This window comes from Mirounga leonina, unplaced genomic scaffold, assembly GCF_011800145.1.
Source record: "Mirounga leonina isolate KUSES-001 unplaced genomic scaffold, KU_Mleo_1.0 Mir_94, whole genome shotgun sequence".
Classification (NCBI taxonomy): domain Eukaryota; kingdom Metazoa; phylum Chordata; class Mammalia; order Carnivora; family Phocidae; genus Mirounga; species Mirounga leonina.
The window spans coordinates 42,868,483-42,888,165 of record NW_023270855.1 but is presented as its reverse complement, the minus strand read 5'-3'; the positions used below and the strand labels follow the sequence as shown (position 1 = coordinate 42,888,165).

At 52.2% G+C, this 19,683-nt stretch overlaps 1 protein-coding gene across 4 annotated transcripts in view; it reads left to right on the top strand.

Moving 5' to 3' along the window:
* Positions 1-19,147, top strand: part of KLHL18 (kelch like family member 18) — a 51,855-nt gene extending 32,708 nt beyond the window's left edge. For 3 of the 4 annotated variants that reach the window (XM_034997277.1, XM_034997280.1, XM_034997279.1), the window contains 8 exons: positions 471-611; positions 4,800-4,998; positions 7,382-7,542; positions 8,781-8,917; positions 10,302-10,539; positions 13,675-13,779; positions 15,259-15,370; positions 16,280-19,147. In XM_034997277.1, coding sequence (XP_034853168.1) covers positions 471-611; positions 4,800-4,998; positions 7,382-7,542; positions 8,781-8,917; positions 10,302-10,539; positions 13,675-13,779; positions 15,259-15,370; positions 16,280-16,666 — 1,480 coding nt within the window. In that variant the 3' untranslated portion in view covers positions 16,667-19,147. The remainder of the gene's footprint in view (positions 1-470; positions 612-4,799; positions 4,999-7,381; positions 7,543-8,780; positions 8,918-10,301; positions 10,540-13,674; positions 13,780-15,258; positions 15,371-16,279) is intronic. The other variant, XM_034997278.1, reaches the window with a different exon arrangement.
* The last annotated feature ends 536 nt before the right edge of the window (positions 19,148-19,683 follow it).

The following is a 19,683-nucleotide window of genomic DNA, read 5'->3' as shown; positions in this document are numbered from 1 at the left end:
GTAATGTAGATGTAATGTACATGCTAACTTAGCATGTAATTTATGTTTACATGTTGAAATACTATATAGCAGCCACTAAAAATGATAAATATGAAGACAGTGTAGCAACGTGGGAAAGGACTCAGTAAGTATTATGTGATTATATCCCTATCCATTTATGCATGCAGGCAAATAGAGACTAAAAATGAACCCAAAAAAGTAACCACTGTTGACTCATTTAGTAGTGAGATTGTGGGTACTTGCTTTCTCTTTTTAAAATTTTCTGTAATAAGATTATTTGGGCAGTAAAGACAGCTTAAGAAGTAGAATGACTCTTCAACTCTGGTGAAGTCATTATTCCTGTCGTACAGATTCTCGAAGGGCATGGGCTAAATGGGTTTTAGAGCAGGGCCCACGCATTCCCCAGGTAGTCATGTCAGCTCAGTGAGGGCCAGAGCCTCTGAAGCCGATCTTTTCTGTCCTTTCTCTAGCGCCCTGGAAGCTCTGATCAACTTTGCCTACAACGGCCACCTTGCCATTGACCAGCAGAACGTGCAGTCGTTGCTGATGGGGGCGAGCTTCCTGCAGCTGCAGAGCATCAAGGACGCCTGCTGCACGTTCCTTCGAGAACGGTGAGGCCCTGGACTCGGCCCATGGCGGGAGCGCGCCCAGGTCGTTCCTGGAACCCCTGCCGATTCGCTCACTCTGGGCATACTGAGTTTTATGAAGGGAGTGAGCCAGGGAGCTGACTCTTCAAATCGCTGTGGAGCAGTGCCCAGTTCTTTGGGGTGAACCTTTGAGGAACATATTTACAGACCGCTGCCTGTGCTCTCTCCTGGCCTGACATGTACCTCTTCTGGTCCTCCAGTTTGACCAGTGCTGCTAACTTAGCTGACTGTGCTCACCAAACCGATGGATTCCGTACTGCCTCACTGTTCCATAGCCTGTCTCCATCTTTGTGTAGATCCTTCCCCCTCCTGGAATGTCTTGACTTCTTTTTCCTTCAGCTCTTTAGGGGCCCACCCAAATTTCACCTCCTGGAACTCTGTGTCCCCCCTCAGGCCCTTGAACGCAATCACTGTATGCTCTCTTAGGGTAAGGACCATGGAGTATATCCCTACCTAGGTCCAGCATTCAGCAATGCCCCTTTGATGACTGAGCTGATAAGATGGCTCTTTCTCCCCCTCAAGAAGGGGAGCTCTTAGCCATAAGGTCAAAGCTGCCTCTTGAGCACTAGAGACTTGGGGGTGCAGGTTAGTGCTGGGCTCCACACAATCTCTGTCTGTGGTGCTCTACGAGGCTTGGTCTCCACCTGAGCTACTGCGATCACAAGGTCCCTGGCCTGAAGACCAGCATTCTTCCTGTCTCAGATCTGCCCTCCTGAACCTCATTTCCTCTTAGAGCTGACCTCTCCCTCTCCCATTCCGGCTCCACAAATCCAGCTCACTCAGCAGCTCTGTGGACCCCACCTGCTGTCCCCATCCTGCCCCTGTGGTGCTCATGGACATCACTGAGCACTGCTGTGTGTGCAGCTAGTCTTAATAACCATGGTAATGATGCTTAGCATGCAGGGCATGCCGCTGGGTGCAGGGTGAGTGGTTTCATCGTAGGTCCTGTTTCAGGTTTTACAGGTGAGACCACATAAGGACAGTGTAGCCCCAGAGCCTGGCTTGACCCTGCGCTGGGATGCCTTCTGGGTCAGGCTGGAGGGATGCATGTGGGGGGATGTGAGGCACACTGGCTTTCCTACTCACTTGTGAGCTGCTTAAGGATACAGACCAGACTTGGTTTCTCTCTCTGTCTCCACGGAGCTCAGAATGATTAAGTAGGCATTCTGGAAAGGATTAAGTTGGCCACTCTCGCAAGGGGACAACAGCTCCACCTAGGGGGGCTTTTGAGGTCATCACTCTTCATACTGGACCTAGCCTCTTTACAAAGGAGTGTCACCCAAAAGATGCTTAGAAAAGTGATTTTTATTTTTTTTAAAGATTTTATTTATTTATTTGCGAGAGAGAACAAGAGACAGCACGAGAGGGAGGAGGGTCAGAGGGAGAAGCAGACTCCCTGCTGAGCAGGGAGCCCGATGTGGGACTCGATCCAGGGACTCCAGGATCATGACCTGAGCCGAAGGCAGTTGCTTAACCAACTGAGCCACCCAGGCGCCCCTAGAAAAGTGATTTTTAGACCAGTGGAGTTTTTACATGCATCAGTGACATTTTAGGAAGATGCACTTAAGCACAAAGCCTGACATTATGAGTCTGTCCTTGACATTCTTCCATTCAGCCCTGCAAGATCCCTTCTGAAGCCTCACTTCACACCTTATTCCTGTCTTTATTCCTTCCCACGGGCCCCAGAGGCTTGACCTGCTTTCTCTTTTCTTTCCAGTAGTTACCATCACTGCCTCTCTTCCTTGGAGTGGTTCTCCCTGAGCCTGGCTGCGGAGTGTGTTAGGGGGTCCCACCTGCCCCCTTCCCATGTGCCCGTATTCAAAGACAAGCATGTGGGCCCTTCGTTGTCAAGCTGTGATTACTAATGACTTGAGAGAAACCATTCTGAGCGGTAGTGGGAAAGACAGGACTTTCCAGAGCACAGAGAAGCTGTAAAGCTCTCAGAGTTTTCCATGAGGTTGGGGTTGATATTTTTCTTGTGGCCCCTTTCCAAGCCTTCAGATGTATGGGCCTCCTTGTTTTTAGGTGAGCACTGGAGCTATGTATTTTCCAAAACTCTTCTCTCAGAATTGAATCAGAACATCAGATACATCAGTGAACCAACCCAATGACTTATTTACTTCAGGTCACTGCTTCCTGCATCTGATAAAGCATTACATCTTATTGTGGCCTCCCTGCTGACAAAGTCAAGAAGGTGGTTGCCAGTTGTGAGGTGGCTAATGGAAGATGTGGGTCTCTCTCTGCCCTTTGGGTTCATTTTCCCTCTTACCTTCCTCCGGCTTGGCTCCTGAACGGGGCCCTCTCCTGCATGGTAGCCCTCCCTCCTCCTTCCCCCCTGGCTGCCTCACAAGCAGGCTTCCCACATCCCATCCTCTTTGACACGGAAGCCCAGTTCAGTTGAAGGTGTGTTTTGCTCTCCTTATTATACCAAGCCAGTCAAAGAGAGCCAAAGGCGAGGTATAGGAGTCCTAACCTGAGAGCCAGCAGATGGAAATGTGCTCCAGGCAGCAATATTGACCGTCCTGGCCCACGTCTTTGGACTCTATCCAGTTCCCAGTCCGTGGCATCTTGAGTTGATGTCGCTGTGGTTGCAATCAGTGAATCACATGGTGTAGAGGCCCAGGGAAGGTTGAGCCTCATATCTGCCATATGTGTGTAAAGGCCTGTAAACAAGTCTCATTCAGTCCCTGTAAGTGCTCCAGGAGAAAGGTGGTATTTGATGACTGAGCCGACATTCTGACCTTGAGCGCTGTGTCCCTGACTGGCCATGCGGCCTTACCTAAGTGTTAGTCAGTGCTCATGCTTCCCTGGCCTTTGTGGAAATGCACATAGATTTCCAAAGCCATGAACAGAGCCCGTTCAGGCTGGAAGGGAAGCAACAGCTTGTGGAATTTAGATTATCCCAAAGGCAGGCTCCTGGTAGACTCTGCCCTTCAGGTCTGCTGCTGGGGAACAGTGGTGATTGTTGGCTAGTGAGTATAACTCTGCCTATAACTTTAAACAACATGGCGGGAAAGGAAAGCAAGCAGTCCAATAAAGAAAACCTGTGCGGTTTCCATCTGATAAATACCTTCTCCCTCCACGGATTATTAGTCACAAAGTCAAAATAAGAAAAGCTTCAACCCCAGAATCTCTTGCTGTCACCAAGATTTCAGAACCACGTTGGGCGCATTTGGGATTTTGTCAGATGCAATAGTAGTAAGAAAAACGACCACGATGAAAATTAAGACAGCAGCTGACTTCACGCCAGGCACCATGCTGAGTGCTTTTGCCACATTCTTGCTTAATCGTGGCCACAGCTGTAGGAGCTGGCTAGCTCTTGTCCTCACCTTTTTCCAGGTGAGGCTGTTACAGACACCTGAGGAACCCTCCCATGTCACCTGGTGTGACGCAGGGCCTGGATTTACCCAGACGGCCCCAAGGAGGGCAGATCTGCCTCCGGGTCGTGGGAACGCACACGGGGTTCAGTCTCCACACCACCACTTGCTTGTAGAGGGCTGGGAGCACATGTCTTAGTTTCTCTGAGCCTCAGTTTTCCATCTAAAAGTGGAAGTAACGACTACTCTGCAGTGCTGTTGAAAAGATTCTCGCTGGCAAAGTACTGGACGCATTGATGGTGCTGAGCGAGTGGTAGCTACCGCTGTTGTTCCTGGGAGTCGAGTTAGACCATAGAGCTTCTTGCTTTTTACAGAAGATGATGTTAGAGAAGTCATCTCTCCGCATGGTTTAAACTCTCATTCTACAACTTCAGTGCCCGCGTGGGGAACAGGTAGATGTTTGACCAAGAACGTCAACGGCTGAAGGAAAGCAAACAGTATGTGTTCTCCTATTCTTCTGTCCTCAGACCTGCTTCCCAGACTTGCCAGAGAACTCGTCCCACCAACTCATCCATTTCCTCTCCTGCTCCCAGAGGGCTAAATTACTAAAAACACACACTGAACACTAGGTCCAACAGGCAGTGTCTTCATTTTAAACCTTCACAATTGAGTCCCTGAGCAGCGCACCTGGAATCATGCACGGAGTTTGCAGCCAAGCTGAGAGCAAAGCAGGGTTTTCTCCATTCTGTAGCTCTCCCTAGAACCAACCTGAGAATGACCAAACATACCATTCTTCCTCTACATTTTTTCTTTTCATCTTTTCTTATGCCAAAAGTCTCCACCCCAAAAATTGCCTGGGTGTCCGCCAGTTTGCTGAGACCATGATGTGCGCCGTGCTGTACGACGCGGCCAACAGCTTCATCCACCAGCACTTTGTGGAGGTGTCCATGTCAGAAGAATTCCTGGCCCTGCCCTTGGAAGACGTGCTCGAGCTGGTGTCTCGGGATGAGCTGAATGTAAAGTCAGAGGAGCAGGTCTGTAGAGCACGGTAGCCATCCGCAGGGGATTCGGGGGCTCCTGCTCTTTCTAATCTTTGTTTTCTATTTTTTTTTTTTCCATGAAGACCATGTGTGTGCAGTTTGTTTATTATGGGTTTGTTTCATTATACTGTGTGCCTGTTTCATGAGAACTTTGTATCCATTTCAGTGTCTAACATTCAGTGGATTTTATCAACATTGCACCCCTTATTCTTAGATGTCGGCTGATTTCCAGTATTTACTATTAGAAGTAATGCTGCCTCGAACTGGAAATTAGCATAGATAACGCTTTCAAAGAGTCTTATTCTAAAGGAGAGCAGAGCACTAGGGCAATCACTGGGGAGGAATATGAAGTTGGAAGGGGTTGGTTGGTTTGTTTTTTAAGGTGAGCAAAATGGCAGTACATTTGACTACTGGTGGGAATTTTCCAGAAGAGAGGGAAGAGTCAGTGATGCAGGAGGAAAGGGAGAATGGCTGCTGACATGACATTCTGGAGGAAGCTAAGAGGAGGCCGGCTTGAGGGCACGGGATGTCCCTGCTGGGAGCACCAGCCACTCCTGTCCATCCCTGCAGGAGGGAGAACCTCCACAGCCAGGGGCACAGGGAGGCGCAGGGTGGGAAGGGACATGCTGGCAAATTCTACTGACGTTCTCTTCTGGCATGTGTCTATTTTCTTACCTGAGAATGAGAATCGGGAGGAGGGTGAGAAATGTGAGGAGAGATGAAAAGTCGTGAGCCAGCCCTCTGGGAGCGGGAGAGGAAATGGATGATACCAGGGAAAGGAAGAGGGGCTTGGTGGGAAGCAGGGCCTGACGAGATTAGCGACCACAAAGTTAGAATGGACCCACCAGGGGATGCCTGGCTCGATGTGACTCGATCTTGGAGTTGTGAGTCTGATCCCCATGTTGGGTGTAGAAATTACTAAAAAGAATAGATAAACTTAAAAATTAAAAAAAAAAGAGAAGAAAGGACCAGCCAGCTCTGTCAGCTGCATATGCTAGCGCAGGTGCAGAGTGCAGGTGGGGATGAACTTAGAGAGCTGGACCTCACCAGGGTAGAGACTTTTTCGAGGTGGGCGTGATTAAGGGAGGAAGGCGCACAGCATGGGCACTGAGGGCACCCACCTCAGAAGCCGTGGAGCCCATGCTGGGTGAGACGGCGGGGAGGAGGTGGGCCAGAGGGACCCTGAGCACGAGGTTGGGAGAGAGGGAGTAGGGTCAAAAGCCCGTTGGCATCAGTTACTGAGGGGAAAGGACTGGAGGTGGTGGTCAGCACCGGCAGACTGAAACTGATTGAAGAGGCGAAGCCTTCTTTGAATGACTAGGGTCCTCGAAGGACAAAGAAGACCTCTTCCCGGGGGTGGTCAAGAAGAGTGTGAATAAATGAGAGTGCAGGGTGTTAGCAGTCAGAGAGGAGCAAAGGCGATCCCTTTGGTCAGCAGAGGTGTGGCGCAGACACATGAAGAGGACCGTGAGGAGACGTTACTTGGAGCAGAGGGTGGCCAGGGCTGGACAGCGAAGGGCTTCGGTGCAGGGGTGAGACGCTTGGACCTGGCCCTGCAGATGCCGGGAGCTCCTCTGCGGCAAGGCCTCTGCTGGTCCAGTCGCTGGGAAAACTATCCAAGGCCCCAGGCAGAGCAGCTTGGGATGCTTCCGCAGGAGGAGCCCCAGGCTGTTGGGAGGTTAGTCCCAACTCAGCTCATTTCCCTAATGTCCGAAGAGCAATAGTAAAGGGGGCCCTGAGTGTGGCCATGTGGGCACTCCAGGTGCAGGGAAGAGCCCCATCCCAAGAGCGAGCCCTGTCCCAAGCTCTCCCACTAATGAATATGACCTGGAGCAGCTCACTTACCAGTTATACATTGGATCCCAGGTTTTAAAGGGTTGTACCCTTGTGGCTGGAGCCTTTGGCCAAGCTCCAGAGAACATCGATCTGGAACCAGGCCTTAAGGAAAGGGGGGCGGGTTTAGATGAAGAGGAGGATATGAGGGACCTTCGAGGTAAAAGGGACAGTGTGCACAGAGAACTGACCAGCCTGTGAGAACAGAGGGTGGAGGGGTTGAGGAGGGAAGACAAGTGGACAGTGTGGGGAGATGCACAAAGGAGTAAGGAACCAAGGGCAGCTTTTCACTAGGAGGACGTGATGAAAGCCAGGAAGCTGTTAATAGTCACCGAGGCTTGCCTTTCAAGAGGCTGGGCCAAATGGGGCAGCTTGGGGAAGTTTCCAGAAAGCAGTGACTTCAGGAGATAAGTAGGAGGAAAGATGTATGGGCCTGAGGGACTGCCTCAGTATAGGGAGTGGAGGGATTGAGACTGGGGGGCCCGGGGACGTGGCCCCTGGGAGCGAGGAGTAACTACACGGCTTGCACTCTCTGCCATGGCAGGTCTTTGAAGCTGCGTTGGCCTGGGTCAGATATGACCGGGAGCAGAGGGGGCCCTGCCTGCCCGAGCTGTTGTCCAATATCCGCCTGCCCCTCTGCCGGCCCCAGTTCCTGTCAGACCGCGTGCAGCAGGATGACCTGGTGCGTTCCTGCCACAAATGCAGGTGAGCGAGGGCCGGCCTGCACAGGATGCTGCCGGGGGTGTGGGGGGAGCGGGCAGGCAGAGAAGAGAACTTGGCCACTTAGGCTGTTTGTGTTCCAGCTCAGGGGCAGAAGGATTTGGAGTGGTCAGTCCTAATTCACGGCACGCAGATTGATCTGCCTTGTGTCTAGAGCCTGGAAGAGCCCGAGTCTGACCCCTTGGGCAAAGAAGTATGCCATGAGGGAGCATCGAGGCAGAAGGGGCTTCCTTCCCTACACTCCTTGAGGATTCCTAGCTTCTCCAGGAGCTGACTTAGTGGTGACTCCCTGGGGCTCCTTGTCCTCTCCAGGAAACATTAGTCAGTGCACTGGGCCTCAGGTGGGTTTGGGCCCGTCCACAGTGATGGGCAAGGGGGGACATGTTTACCAGCATGAGAAACTTTTACCCAGGGTAAATCAGTGATGACGCGGCACAGCAGAGCTCCCAAAACAGCTCAGAAGGCGGTAGCCGCATAGGAGGATCATTATAAAAGTAGAACAGCAAAGGAAAATGTTCACCTTCCTCCAGACGGCTTGCCATATTCACAGCAGGTTCAGAGGAAGTCAGTGGCTGTGTGTGAGCTGTATGAAGGTGTGTGGCAGGAGAGGGTGGAGGTGCGGCTGCAGGTAGGGGGACCCCGTGACAAGCAGTCTCAAGGGGGCTTTTGGAGTTTGAACTTCATTCTGTAGGCAGTAGGTAGCTATCAAAGGTTCTTAGACAGCTTGGGCTGTAGTGTGGAGGGTGGATTGGAGGACTGGAGAGGCAGGACTGGAGGCAGGGCCATCCGTCAGCAGCAGTCAGCTTCTGCTGCCACAGTCTGGGTGAGAAATGGTACATTGCAGGGTGCGGGCCAGATGGATAGGAAGGAAGAGCTGGGTCTAGTGGTGACAGGGTGCAGGCTGCTTGTCGAACCTCCCCAACCCCAGCTGTTGTAGCCACCACCCTGTTCTCCTGCTAGGTGTGTGCCTATTAGAAGATACTCATTCTGATTACTCTAGCTGAGGTGGGCTCTGCTCATCTGCCCCTCTGATTCTGAGCATGTTTCAGTAGCTGTGTGTGGTTCCCCCTGGACTCACTTGGGTTCAAGACCAAGCCTTCCAGAAGGCTTTTCCTCCCATGTTTCCCTTCCAGTTGGGGGTGGGGCAGCCAGACTCGGAAATACGAATGTAGACCACGTGGGGAGAATACCTCCTTGTCGTAACATGCGACACCTTATTCCAGGGACCTGGTAGACGAAGCAAAGGACTATCACCTCATGCCGGAGCGCCGGCCCCACCTGCCGGCTTTCAGAACTCGGCCTCGCTGCTGCACGTCCATCACGGGCCTTATCTATGCCGTGGGGGGCCTCAACTCAGCAGGTATCTTGCACCTCCCCTTTGCAGGGCCCTGTCTGGGATTTTGTGGATAAAAAGGCACCAAACAACCTGACCTGGTCCTCTGATCCCCTCCTTTGTGTGTCACACCCTGATCCCTCTTGATTTGATACAGCTATTATACTATGCAGTGAAAGCATGTCAGGTATGAATACCATCAAATCAGAATATCAGAGCTAAATACCAGCCCTGGAGAGAATGCAGTCCAGGACCCAGCTGTTACCAGGCTAATCACGTTTGGTCATATGGATCTCTGGGGTTAGACTGTATGTCGTCACCATAAGAAGGAGAATTCTCCAAATACACGGTCATCACTATCCATAATACTGCTTTCTCTCCACCTGCTGCCTCCCACGCAGAGCACACATGCTTTGGAGTCGGCATGTTCTCGGCAGCTCTTACCCAGCCAATTTTTCAGGCAAGCTCATGAGGCCCCCTGCCCTCCTGGCCACCCAGGCACCACTGCAGGGCAGTGGAGATTTCATGGGGAGGACAGTGTGGACTCCTGAATCTTGGTGGCATAATGGCAAAGGGTGGAGTCACCTCCCACGTGAAGGCCGGCTTTTTCTCTGGGTTAGTCCAGGCTCACGGAGGGGGGCAGGTGGTGGGCAGTCCTGGGCAGTCTCATTTTTAATGGAAGCTTAATGAGAGATGGGTCTGTTTACCAGTCTGTTTACCATATGCTTGTTAACCATGTGTCCTGGAAAGGGGGTGTCCTCAGCTAGTAAACACTGAAGTGTGGTAGGTGCGAAGTGCCCCACAATAGAATAAAACAGGGAGGGGGGATTATTTTATTTGATCAAAAAAAAAAAAAAAAAACCCTGTTGTAAATGGTAGGGTTGGAATCATCATTCCTGGCTACTGTAACTACTATTTATTGGGCACTTAGTGTGTTCTAGAACTATGCTAGGTGCTTTGCCTATTCTGTCATTTAATCCTGACGACAACTCTGCCATAGAGATTATCTCCATGTCACATGTGAGAACAGAAGATGGGGATACAAAGCACCTTGCCCAGGGTCACACACTAGTAAGTGAAAGTCGGCAGGGGGACCCATGCCCTTCCCTGTGGGCGTGCCTCCTGCACTGGGGAAACAGTGTTCCATCTCCCTTCGGCTTTGGCCTTAAGTGGGCGGCATACCTCATTGCAGTTTAAAACTGCCCTCTAGAAAGTGAATGCCTCCTGTCTGATTCTGATTTTCCTTGAAGAATTCAGTTTGAGGTTAGCACGGCTGAAGCGTCTTAGTGGGCCCATCTGGCTTGAGTATTTCTGTGGGAAGAACCGATAGAGTCAAGTCGAACATTCCATGTAATCAATGCCCAACAGCTGTGATCTAAACACGTGGTCTCATTTGTTTTAATTTGAGTAGCAAATTTTTATGCAGGTGATTCCCTGAATGTGGTGGAAGTGTTCGACCCCATCGCCAATCGCTGGGAGAAGTGCCATCCCATGACAACAGCCCGCAGCCGCGTCGGTGTGGCTGTGGTGAACGGGCTTCTCTATGCAATTGGGGGTTATGATGGCCAGCTACGGCTGAGCACTGTGGAGGTCTACAACCCAGAGACGGACACGTGGACCAGAGTGCGGAGCATGAATAGCAAGAGAAGGTATTCTGGAAGCCACTCGTGCAGCCCGAGCATACACACTGAGCATCTGGGGAGTACCACACTAGACAGGCAGGGGCACATAATAATACAAAACACAAGCCGGCCTGGGAGTTTCCTGCAGCCAGGCCAGCCACTGCCACTCCCGGGAGTTCAGCCCCGTCTGCTCAAAAGTAAAATCCTTGCCTTGTCCTTTGAGGAGCTTGGGGAGATGAGACATGGACATGTGGAAGTTGTATTGTTATTTAAGTATCAGATAAGAATGGAAAACGTATGTTACGGAAGATTCTAGAAGGCAAAGAAACTGGATGGAAACATCTGGAAGATTTCAGGGAGGAGGTGGGATTAAAGTTGAAACTTGAAGAATAAGGAGGATTTAACTTTATTAGTGATGAAAGGACATGAGAAGTGTTGTCCTTTATACTCTCTTCCCCACCCCCATGCCACCCCCCGGATCTCTGCCACACATGTGCTTCTGCCACCCTGGGAATATGTGAGCCATAGCAACATGCTTCACTTCAGTCACCCCGCCTCCCCCCACCAGGTGTGAGCACATAGGTGGACCAAGTTCATGTCTCTTAACACACTCAGATACTTGTCTCCTCCATCCCTTGCCTGCTCAGATTTCCTGAAGAAGAGTTAGAGGGCATCCGAATGGCGCCTCCATTCAGCCTTCTCAGTGCTCAAGTGCTTGAGTCTTCCCTTCCGTCAGACATGTGTGGAGCATGTGCACGGCTGGGCTCTGGAGAGGGGGGGATCGCTGAACAAGGTCTTCTCTTCTTCTGCCTTCAGTGGGGCCACGCTGGATCAGCAGTTTCAAGTGGCGCTCAGCTTTCTCTTCCGGGGCTGACAGAGGAGAGGAAGTGGTCTGTACCCCTATAACCAGAACAGTTCTGCATTTCTGTCTCACGAATTGAGCTTTCTTCACAGATGCCCAACTTTAGGGGGAAAGTTACATGAGTTGTTTTTGAAAGGGGCAGTTTGAAAACCACTGGGGCAGATGCTCTTCGAGGGCCTTTCTGTTTTGTAAATTCTGTGGCCCAAGCATTTGCCTGATAGGCTCCTTTGTCTGGACCCGCTGTGGGTTTTCTGTGTGTAAGATCAAGCAACTGCCTGTGTGGCGAGGAAGAAGAAGTGTCAGGCCAGGAGGTACACAGACCACGTTCTGCAGTGTTAGTGTGTGGCCTCGGGCCAGGAGGAGTCTGCCTTTGTACATACCAATAAGACTAGATTCACAAAGGGTCACAGTAGGTTTGTTTGGGAAGAAAAGAATTTATATACATGATCTGCTCTTCCCTGAGCTAACAGTCTTGTGGTTCCTTCCCCCGCCCCTCTCCCTACCTCAGAGCTTCCCTTTTCTGCTCCTTGGGTGCCTTGCAACCTTCTGTGGCCTCGGATGACTCATTACTCCATTTCTCCAGCCATGAGTGCCCTTTTTGCTTTCACTGCAACCCGTTGTTCTTCCTGGGGTGTCTGCTCTGGGCAACTCCTTGCTTTGATGTCACAGAGTTTGGAGTGTTGTCTGGGAGGAAATTCCTCTGGGCACCCCCTTCCCTCACTGTGGTTAATGCCCTGTTATTAGTAGCATGGACCCAGCTCCATTTCATCCCTTTGAAATTACAGGCTGCCGAACAATGTTCTGAGTCACCTCTCTCCTGCCGTCCCACATGGCTCTCTGTCATGCCCGTGCTGACAAGCTCCTTCCTGCCATCATCCTTCCCCTTGGCCTGCAGTGTTCCATGCCAGGCCCCCTCCCCTCTTCACACTGGCCTTTACCACTTAGTTAATAGTTAACCTCACTCAGTTTTGTGGCATCTCTTCTCTCTTGTATTGTTGTTTAACTCCTGTGTTGTTACTTCTGTCCACTTCTGGAAGGATAGTGACAGTGTCTAGTGAATTTGTGGTCTTCCCACAGTCCTTGCCTGAGGCCAAAGTCCTTTTCCTCTTCTGGGCCAGTTGAGGGGATCTGTTACGGTGTCCCTAAAGGGACATTGCACGGATCAGTTTGGTTTGCTGTGTACATTTGAAAGGTGGCAGTAAGCCTGGTATATTTTATTTTCCTGTTTGTCGGCCACCCAGATGCATTTTGACTCTTCAGCATCAGATTTGAGAACAGTGAATTGGGCAGCCTGGCAGGCATGTTTAATTTCTCATGAGGCATGGGGTAGAACAGATTATATGATTATGCCAGACTGTGGGGTCTTTGATCTGAGGAGAGGGGGGCATGGTGGGCAGCATGGGAGTCGGCTCGTCTCATTTAAATCCAAGGCCTGCCTCTCAGGCAGCCCAGAGAAGGACCCAACCTCCCCAGCTGCAGCTGCTCATCTGTGCCATGAAGATGGTGCTGCTTCCTTGGTGGTTGGGGTGAGGGGGGCAAATGGCAAGCACAGAGGACCTCCATCAGTGCACAGCGGGAGCATAGCGTCACCCATGGAGCGAAGTAGGGGCCGTCGAGCCACATCTGTCATGAAAAGACATCTGTCAAACTTCACAGTGAATTAAATAGGGAAATCAGGCTAACACAACAAACCCGTACAAAGCACGACACGAAGCATGGTCAGAGTCACATGGAGGAAGACCCCTGTCTTCCAGGAGGTCCCCACTTGTTACGAGGCGACAGGTGGCTTCCCGACACCCCCAGGTGCCAGAACGAGCCCCGGTGGGCAGGAGCTTCGGCTCGCCTCGGCACTGTGGATCTAGGGCCTGGGACGGCACACCTCCTCCTGAGTGCCTCATGGGATCTGAGGGGTGAATGAGTGACCACGACGACGACAAGTACTGGGATAAAGAAGCTGCTCTGGCAGCGTGGGGCCAGGAGGGACTGATTCTTGCTGAGGGGTCCGGGACGGCTTTGTGAGCAGGAGAGGACGTTGACATAATGACACCTTGAGCACAGCCAGGTGGAAGGTGAGCGTTTCAGACACAGCCAGGGCGGAGAGGGGGCCCCCCGAGGGAACCCCGGCAGGGGGCACTGCAGAGCAGCTGCTTTCTCCTTACTTTTACACTTAGTCTCACACGTGGGGCTAGGATCTGCTCTAGAAAGAGGCAGCTGGTGGTCAGGTGGATCTCCCAGGGAGCGTGCAAGGCTGGCCTAGGAGGTCTGAGGCCTGGCTGCATGACAGCTCTGTCTTTTTTCAGCGCCATGGGGACAGTCGTGCTGGATGGGCAGATCTACGTCTGTGGGGGCTATGATGGCAACTCTTCTCTCAGCTCTGTGGAGACCTACTCACCTGAGACAGACAAGTAAGGACTCCAGCTCCCCTGGGAAAACTGGAACTGGTTAAACAGACAGTATGAGAATGAGAACAGCAGTGTTTTATTTAAACTTCTCAAGGATAGAGAGTATCTTACTCACCGTTTCAGCCCCTGTCGTACCTTGCGTATAATAGGTATTTAATAACTTTTGGTTCAATGGATGAAGGATTGAATAAATTTTAAAAATAAATAGTAGTCTACCTAGGTAGTTGGAGATGTTTATTTAATGCTCTGTACCTCTTTGTTAAATCAGCCCACTTTAATGGGAGTGCAGGTGGAAAGGGATGAGAAATAAATGAACAACACCTTCCAAAGTAGGAGAGGTATGATTTGGGTAGGATGTGATTTAGAGGGGCAAGAAATGCTATGTGGTTGGGTAAGCTTGGAAGACATTGATGTCCGTACTGCCAGAGTTCTTAATTTCCATCAAACATAGTAACATTTTAAGGACTGAAAAATTCTCCGGTGACATAATGCCTGTCACCATCTTATTTTGTGGAATACTCTTTGGAAAACAGCTGGCAAGGTTAGCCCAAATTTTTCATTTCAGTATTTGAATCTTCTCATAAGCCAGTTCATTGAATGGATTCATCAGAATGCTTTTCAGCCAACATTCCATTCACTTAACCAACTGACTGTGTATCAAGCTGGGTGTCTGAGATGCTTAAGTAGCAGCCGGTCCGCTGGGGCCACGGGTACATCGTGATTGTCCTACCCTGGGGGCCTCTGTCTGGAGCTCTTGGGTGCAGGGTGGGGAGCACCTTCATCTTTACCACAGCTGGCAGGGAGAGGCAGGGTGGCAGGGAAGACTTCTGAGAGGTGACCCATCACAGATAGTGGGAGATGCGCATCATAGGCAGGGAGACAGCACGAGGAGAGACCCAGAAGAAGGAAAGTGCTCGTGAGGAGTCAGTGTGGGTGGCACATGGCAGGCGGTGAAAGTGGAAATAGATGAGGCCTGAGAGATAAAGAACCACATAGGGAACTCGGACTCTGCCTTGGAGGAAACAGTGAGGAGCCCCCTGAGGGGCGTGCTGCACGGGGTCGGGATGGGCAGGGTCTGAAAGCCAGGTGGCCTGTGCAGAGGCTGCGGCAGGCTGTCCCGGGGGGAGGCCCGAGCTAGGCCAGAGGTAGTGGGATTGGAGCAGGCAATGACTAGAAGGCAGGCCAGGTGGACTTGATGACCACAGGAATGTTAAGGATGAGGGAGAAGAGAGGCCATGAAAACACTGAATCTGAGTAGGACAGCTAGATGGCCAGTGGTCCCATCCACAGGACCGGGTAGGAGCACGTCTGTAAGAGAGAGGAGCCTTGTTTAGGACATGCTAATTTTGAGTGCCTACAGAGGTGGGGAGATTGTCCAGGATGAGAAGGAACACTGCACGGTTTGCCCCGCCCCTCCTGAGCTGTCCTGGGAGGATGGCAGCTCTGCATCTCATGGCTCCCTCCTCTGGCTCTTCCCTGCAGGTGGACAGTGGTGACCCCGATGAGCTCAAGTCGCAGTGCTGCTGGGGTGACGGTGTTTGAGGGCAGGATATATGTGTCGGGTGGCCACGACGGTCTGCAGATCTTCAGCAGCGTGAGTCTGGGCTCCCCCGGGGCTAAGGGCACTCACTCCTTCCATCTTGGAGAATAGTTTTGTTTTTAAGGAAAGATGTATTTATTTTGGAGAGAGAGAGAGCACAAGTGGGGTGAGTGAGGGGCAGGGGGAGAGGGAGAAGGAGAGAAGCAGACACCCCACTGAATGTGGAGCCCAACACAAGGCTCAGTCTCACAACCCTAAGATCTTGACCTAAGCTGAAATCAAGAGTCGGACGCTTAACCAACTGAGCCACTCAGGCACCGCCCCCACCTTTGAGTATAATTTTGAAAGGCAGTTCTTCCGAAGAAACTTCAGCCTTGCCATAACTGGGCAACGCGTCATCTAAAGAGGTTTCAGGCCATCTGCCACGTGCTCGGAGATTCTTCCCAGACTGGAGCCAGTGGGCACAGAGGAGGGGTAGAGTATAGCCATGCCACCCTCACCCCGCCCCGCTCAGTTCTCCGCTGAACGCTGCATGAGAGCTGGCAAAATCCCTGCCCAGAGTAAGCTCAACTATAGACAGTGCGAATTTGCAAATAGTTGTATTCTGGGTAATTTGTTGGAAATTGCATTTATTCTTTAAAAAACCTCAACCGCCACCTGGTGGTAGATCCATGGCATCAGTCAGTGCCGCGCTCTGGACAGATTTCAGGAGACCCTGCTCTCCTCCCGCCTCTGCCACTCTATAGCAGCGCATCCTCGGGCAACGCCTTTGTTTCCTGGGACGAAGAACAGAGGGGTCAGAGTGGGCGGGGTCCCTCAATCAGCCCGAGAGCAGGTGTGCCACTGCGGAACGCGGGCCTCTCGCTGGAGTCTGACTCGCGTGAGCCGCCGTGCGCCGCGAGCCCCCGAGCGGCCCGAGCTTTGGCTCCACCCGCCGGACCTGTGCCTCTCTCCCTGCTGCAGGTGGAGCACTACAACCACCACACGGCCACCTGGCACCCCGCCGCCGGCATGCTCAACAAGCGCTGTCGGCACGGAGCCGCCTCCCTGGGAAGCAAGATGTTCGTCTGTGGGGGCTACGACGGCTCTGGCTTCCTCAGCATCGCCGAGATGTACAGCTCCGTGGCCGACCAGTGGTGCCTGATCGTCCCCATGCACACACGCCGGAGCCGGGTCTCCCTGGTGGCCAGTTGTGGGCGCCTCTACGCCGTGGGGGGCTATGACGGACAGTCGAACCTCAGCTCGGTGGAGATGTATGACCCAGAGACGGACTGCTGGACGTTTATGGCCCCCATGGCATGTCACGAGGGAGGGGTTGGCGTGGGCTGCATCCCTCTCCTCACCATCTAAGGCAGAGCGGGGGCTGTGGCGGGGTAGGGATCTGGTACAAACATAGGCACTCCCTTCCAGGGACAGGCCCTCTTGGGAGAGGTGGGAGACCAGAAGATGGGGTGAATGTGAGCTCGCTGGAGGTACAGCTTTTCCAGGTGCTTACATCCTCCCTCACCGCGCTGCGCTCGGGACCTTCAAGCCTAGGTCACCAAGGGGCACCGCGTGGGGCAGAGCCCCTCTGGGTTCCGCAGCTGGTGACACGGGACTGCTTTGCTGGTCCTCACGTACACAGGCTCCATCCAAGCCCAGCTCCCACCTGCCACCTGCAGAAGGCCTGCCGTCTGACGCTTCTCCTCGCCTGCTGCTCTCCAGCCATGGTGTGGCCAGTCTGCAATGGGGTGGCTGCCGTGACCCAGCCTGGTGGCAGCTGGGGTGCGGCTGGGGGAGGAAGGACGCGCTCGGGGTGTCCTCGTTGTCTGCGGTGGTGCCCCCACAGCGCCATGCACCTCCCTCTTCCATCCAAGGGCACAGAGGACTTGGTCCTCACTGCTGGGCAACCAGGGAGAACAGAAGCTCTTCCCGTGTAGACTTTTGGGATTTCAGTGAGGTCTTTTCATCTTGTTGAGGAGTAACAGAAGAAGAAGAAGAAAAAAAAGATACTTGAAAGAAACAGACCGAAATTGAAACAAAGAAACACTTGAAAGAAACTGGAAAGAAAAGTACTTTTTTTTTAAGTGAACATTCTTTGGGAGAAGAAAACGTTCAAAGACACTAAAGGCGAATACGTGTTTCAGTGGCAAACCGCCCACCACGAGAAAGGCGGCGTCTGCTCCCACGTTCGGGTCCCAGGGTCCTGAGGCCTCGCACGGCACTTGGGGTCGCCTCTGAGCCCTCGCGTGTCCAGGATCAGTGCACTCTCAACTGGTCCTCTAGCAAGGTGCTCACGGGGTTTGTATTCACACCCGCCATCAGAGGACTTTTTTTAACCGTAGGCTTAGCGAGTGGGCTGAGTTACGGCGGGCCGCTCTTCTAGGTGGGAGTTCCCAGCCGGTCACTGGAGGCTCCGGGTGCCCCTGTGGTTACCTCCCACGGCCACCAGGGCGCTCACTCAGATTCCCCACCCCCACTTTCATTCCTCACCTGACCAGCAAGGAAACAGCAGGTCCGGCCAGATTCTCGCCCATCTGTCATTCTTGGATCATTTTCCTCATTGTGATGCTTCTAGGGTACATTGACCGTTGGTACCTCTAGAACCTAACCAGGGACATGGTCCTTCCACCAGCCATGGCTGGCTTGGTCCAGTAACCTCGTCTACCCTGCCAGTCCACTGCTTCTCCATCCCCTCGCCAATTCCAGGGGCCTGGCCTCCCTCCAGCCCTCAGTAGAACGACCAGCAAGGTGGGCCTTAAATTCGAGCAAAGCTGACTTTATGGCAGAGAACTTGAGGCCGAAAGAATCTCTTGCTGCTGCAAAGAACAGATTTCGTATTTCTTCCTCCGATATTAGCAAATGACCTCTTGAAGAGACTCCATGCTCCTTCCTCCTCCCTGGATGGGACCTCAGTGTCGCACAGCGGGACCCGAACAGGAGGACACTTCTGTTACCAGTGCACTGGGCAGTGGGGCTGTCCTTCAACTGCTGCTGCCAAAATCTGGTTTTCTAAAATGCTTCCAGTACAGACTCAAAGAGGATACGGTTCCTTTCACGCAAGACTCGGTCTTAGGGCCCCCTTCTCCACCTGGCTGGTCTCCTGTCCCTTGCTGCCTGCCTGGGGTGTCCTGGAAGCATGTTCAGAAAGGCACAGTGTGGAGCCTGAGACGTCTTTCCCACCCCAGTACCACAAGGTTTACGAGTGTGTGCATTCGCCATGTATCCGGAGGGAAGTACCTTTGTTAGCTGCCACTTAGGAGCTGGGCCTCTGCTACAAGCACTTGAAAATTATGTTTTTATTTTAAAAGACTCAACAATCTGATGCAGTTGAGCCTGGGCTCGTGGTGGAGCCCCAGCATTTCTCACTCCCCCTCGGTTTGCCTACAGAGGTAGACTTGGAAGGCGGTGGGGTCGGTGTTTCCTGTTGGAGAGAAGTGTGTCCATGCCCATCTTGTTATAAGCCCTCCTGTGAACTAGAAGCAGTCCTGGCCAGCCTAGGTCGTGGAGGGGTTAAGGATCAGTCAGTGGGCTAACGAGTGGGCCTCCCAGGTCCTCAGGACGGTGGCACAGATTTTGCCATTGAGACTGATAGATCATTTCCCTCATGATCTGCTGCTCTCGTAGTAACCTTCCTAAGTCCGCTGCCACCTCCTGGTGTGGAAGTTAGCCGCCGCACCTGAGGCCAGTGTTTTGATCTGGATGGGCTCAGCACAAGCGGGCCAACACCAGCATTTTCACAGTCTTCAGCAGTCGGCTCCTCAGTCCGAGGGGGATGTTTGCAAATGGCTGGGCTGGCTCTTTGGTGTTCGAGCCTTTCCAGGAGCCCTGTGAAAAGGAGAGTTCTCACCCAAGGATACTGTGAAAAGGGTATAACCAGCGGGTGGGGGAGATGTCGTGCTCAGTGGACCAGCTCTGAGCACAGGACTGCTGTCCTGGGCCATTCCCCTTCCCAGATAACACACACAGCCTTGTCTTCCAGGTTTCACCTGAGAACAAAGCCAGGATGGGAGCTGAAGACCAGCCTTTTGACTCGGCCACAGAGCTGGGCGTAGGTAGAAATTCTGCTCCTCCCACGCCCCCAAAGTCATTGTCCCCCAGCAAATCTTCCTTTTATTTATAGAACGCATGTCTTTTGTGTTAAGAGACCAAAGAGAAATAAAGAGTACACTCCTAATATCTTATCCTTGCTTGTTTTATTTTTTAAATATGAGAAGTAAATCATCTTTTTATTGCCTTCCAGTGAAAAAATACATTGGACAAAGTAAAATGTTCCTGTGAAAATAAGAGAGGAGCCAGATGTATAGCAAAAGCAGTCTTCGGAGAGACGTGTGTGTATTTTATAAGAACGGGTTTGGGTGAAAAACATGCATGTTACTTGCTGCTTT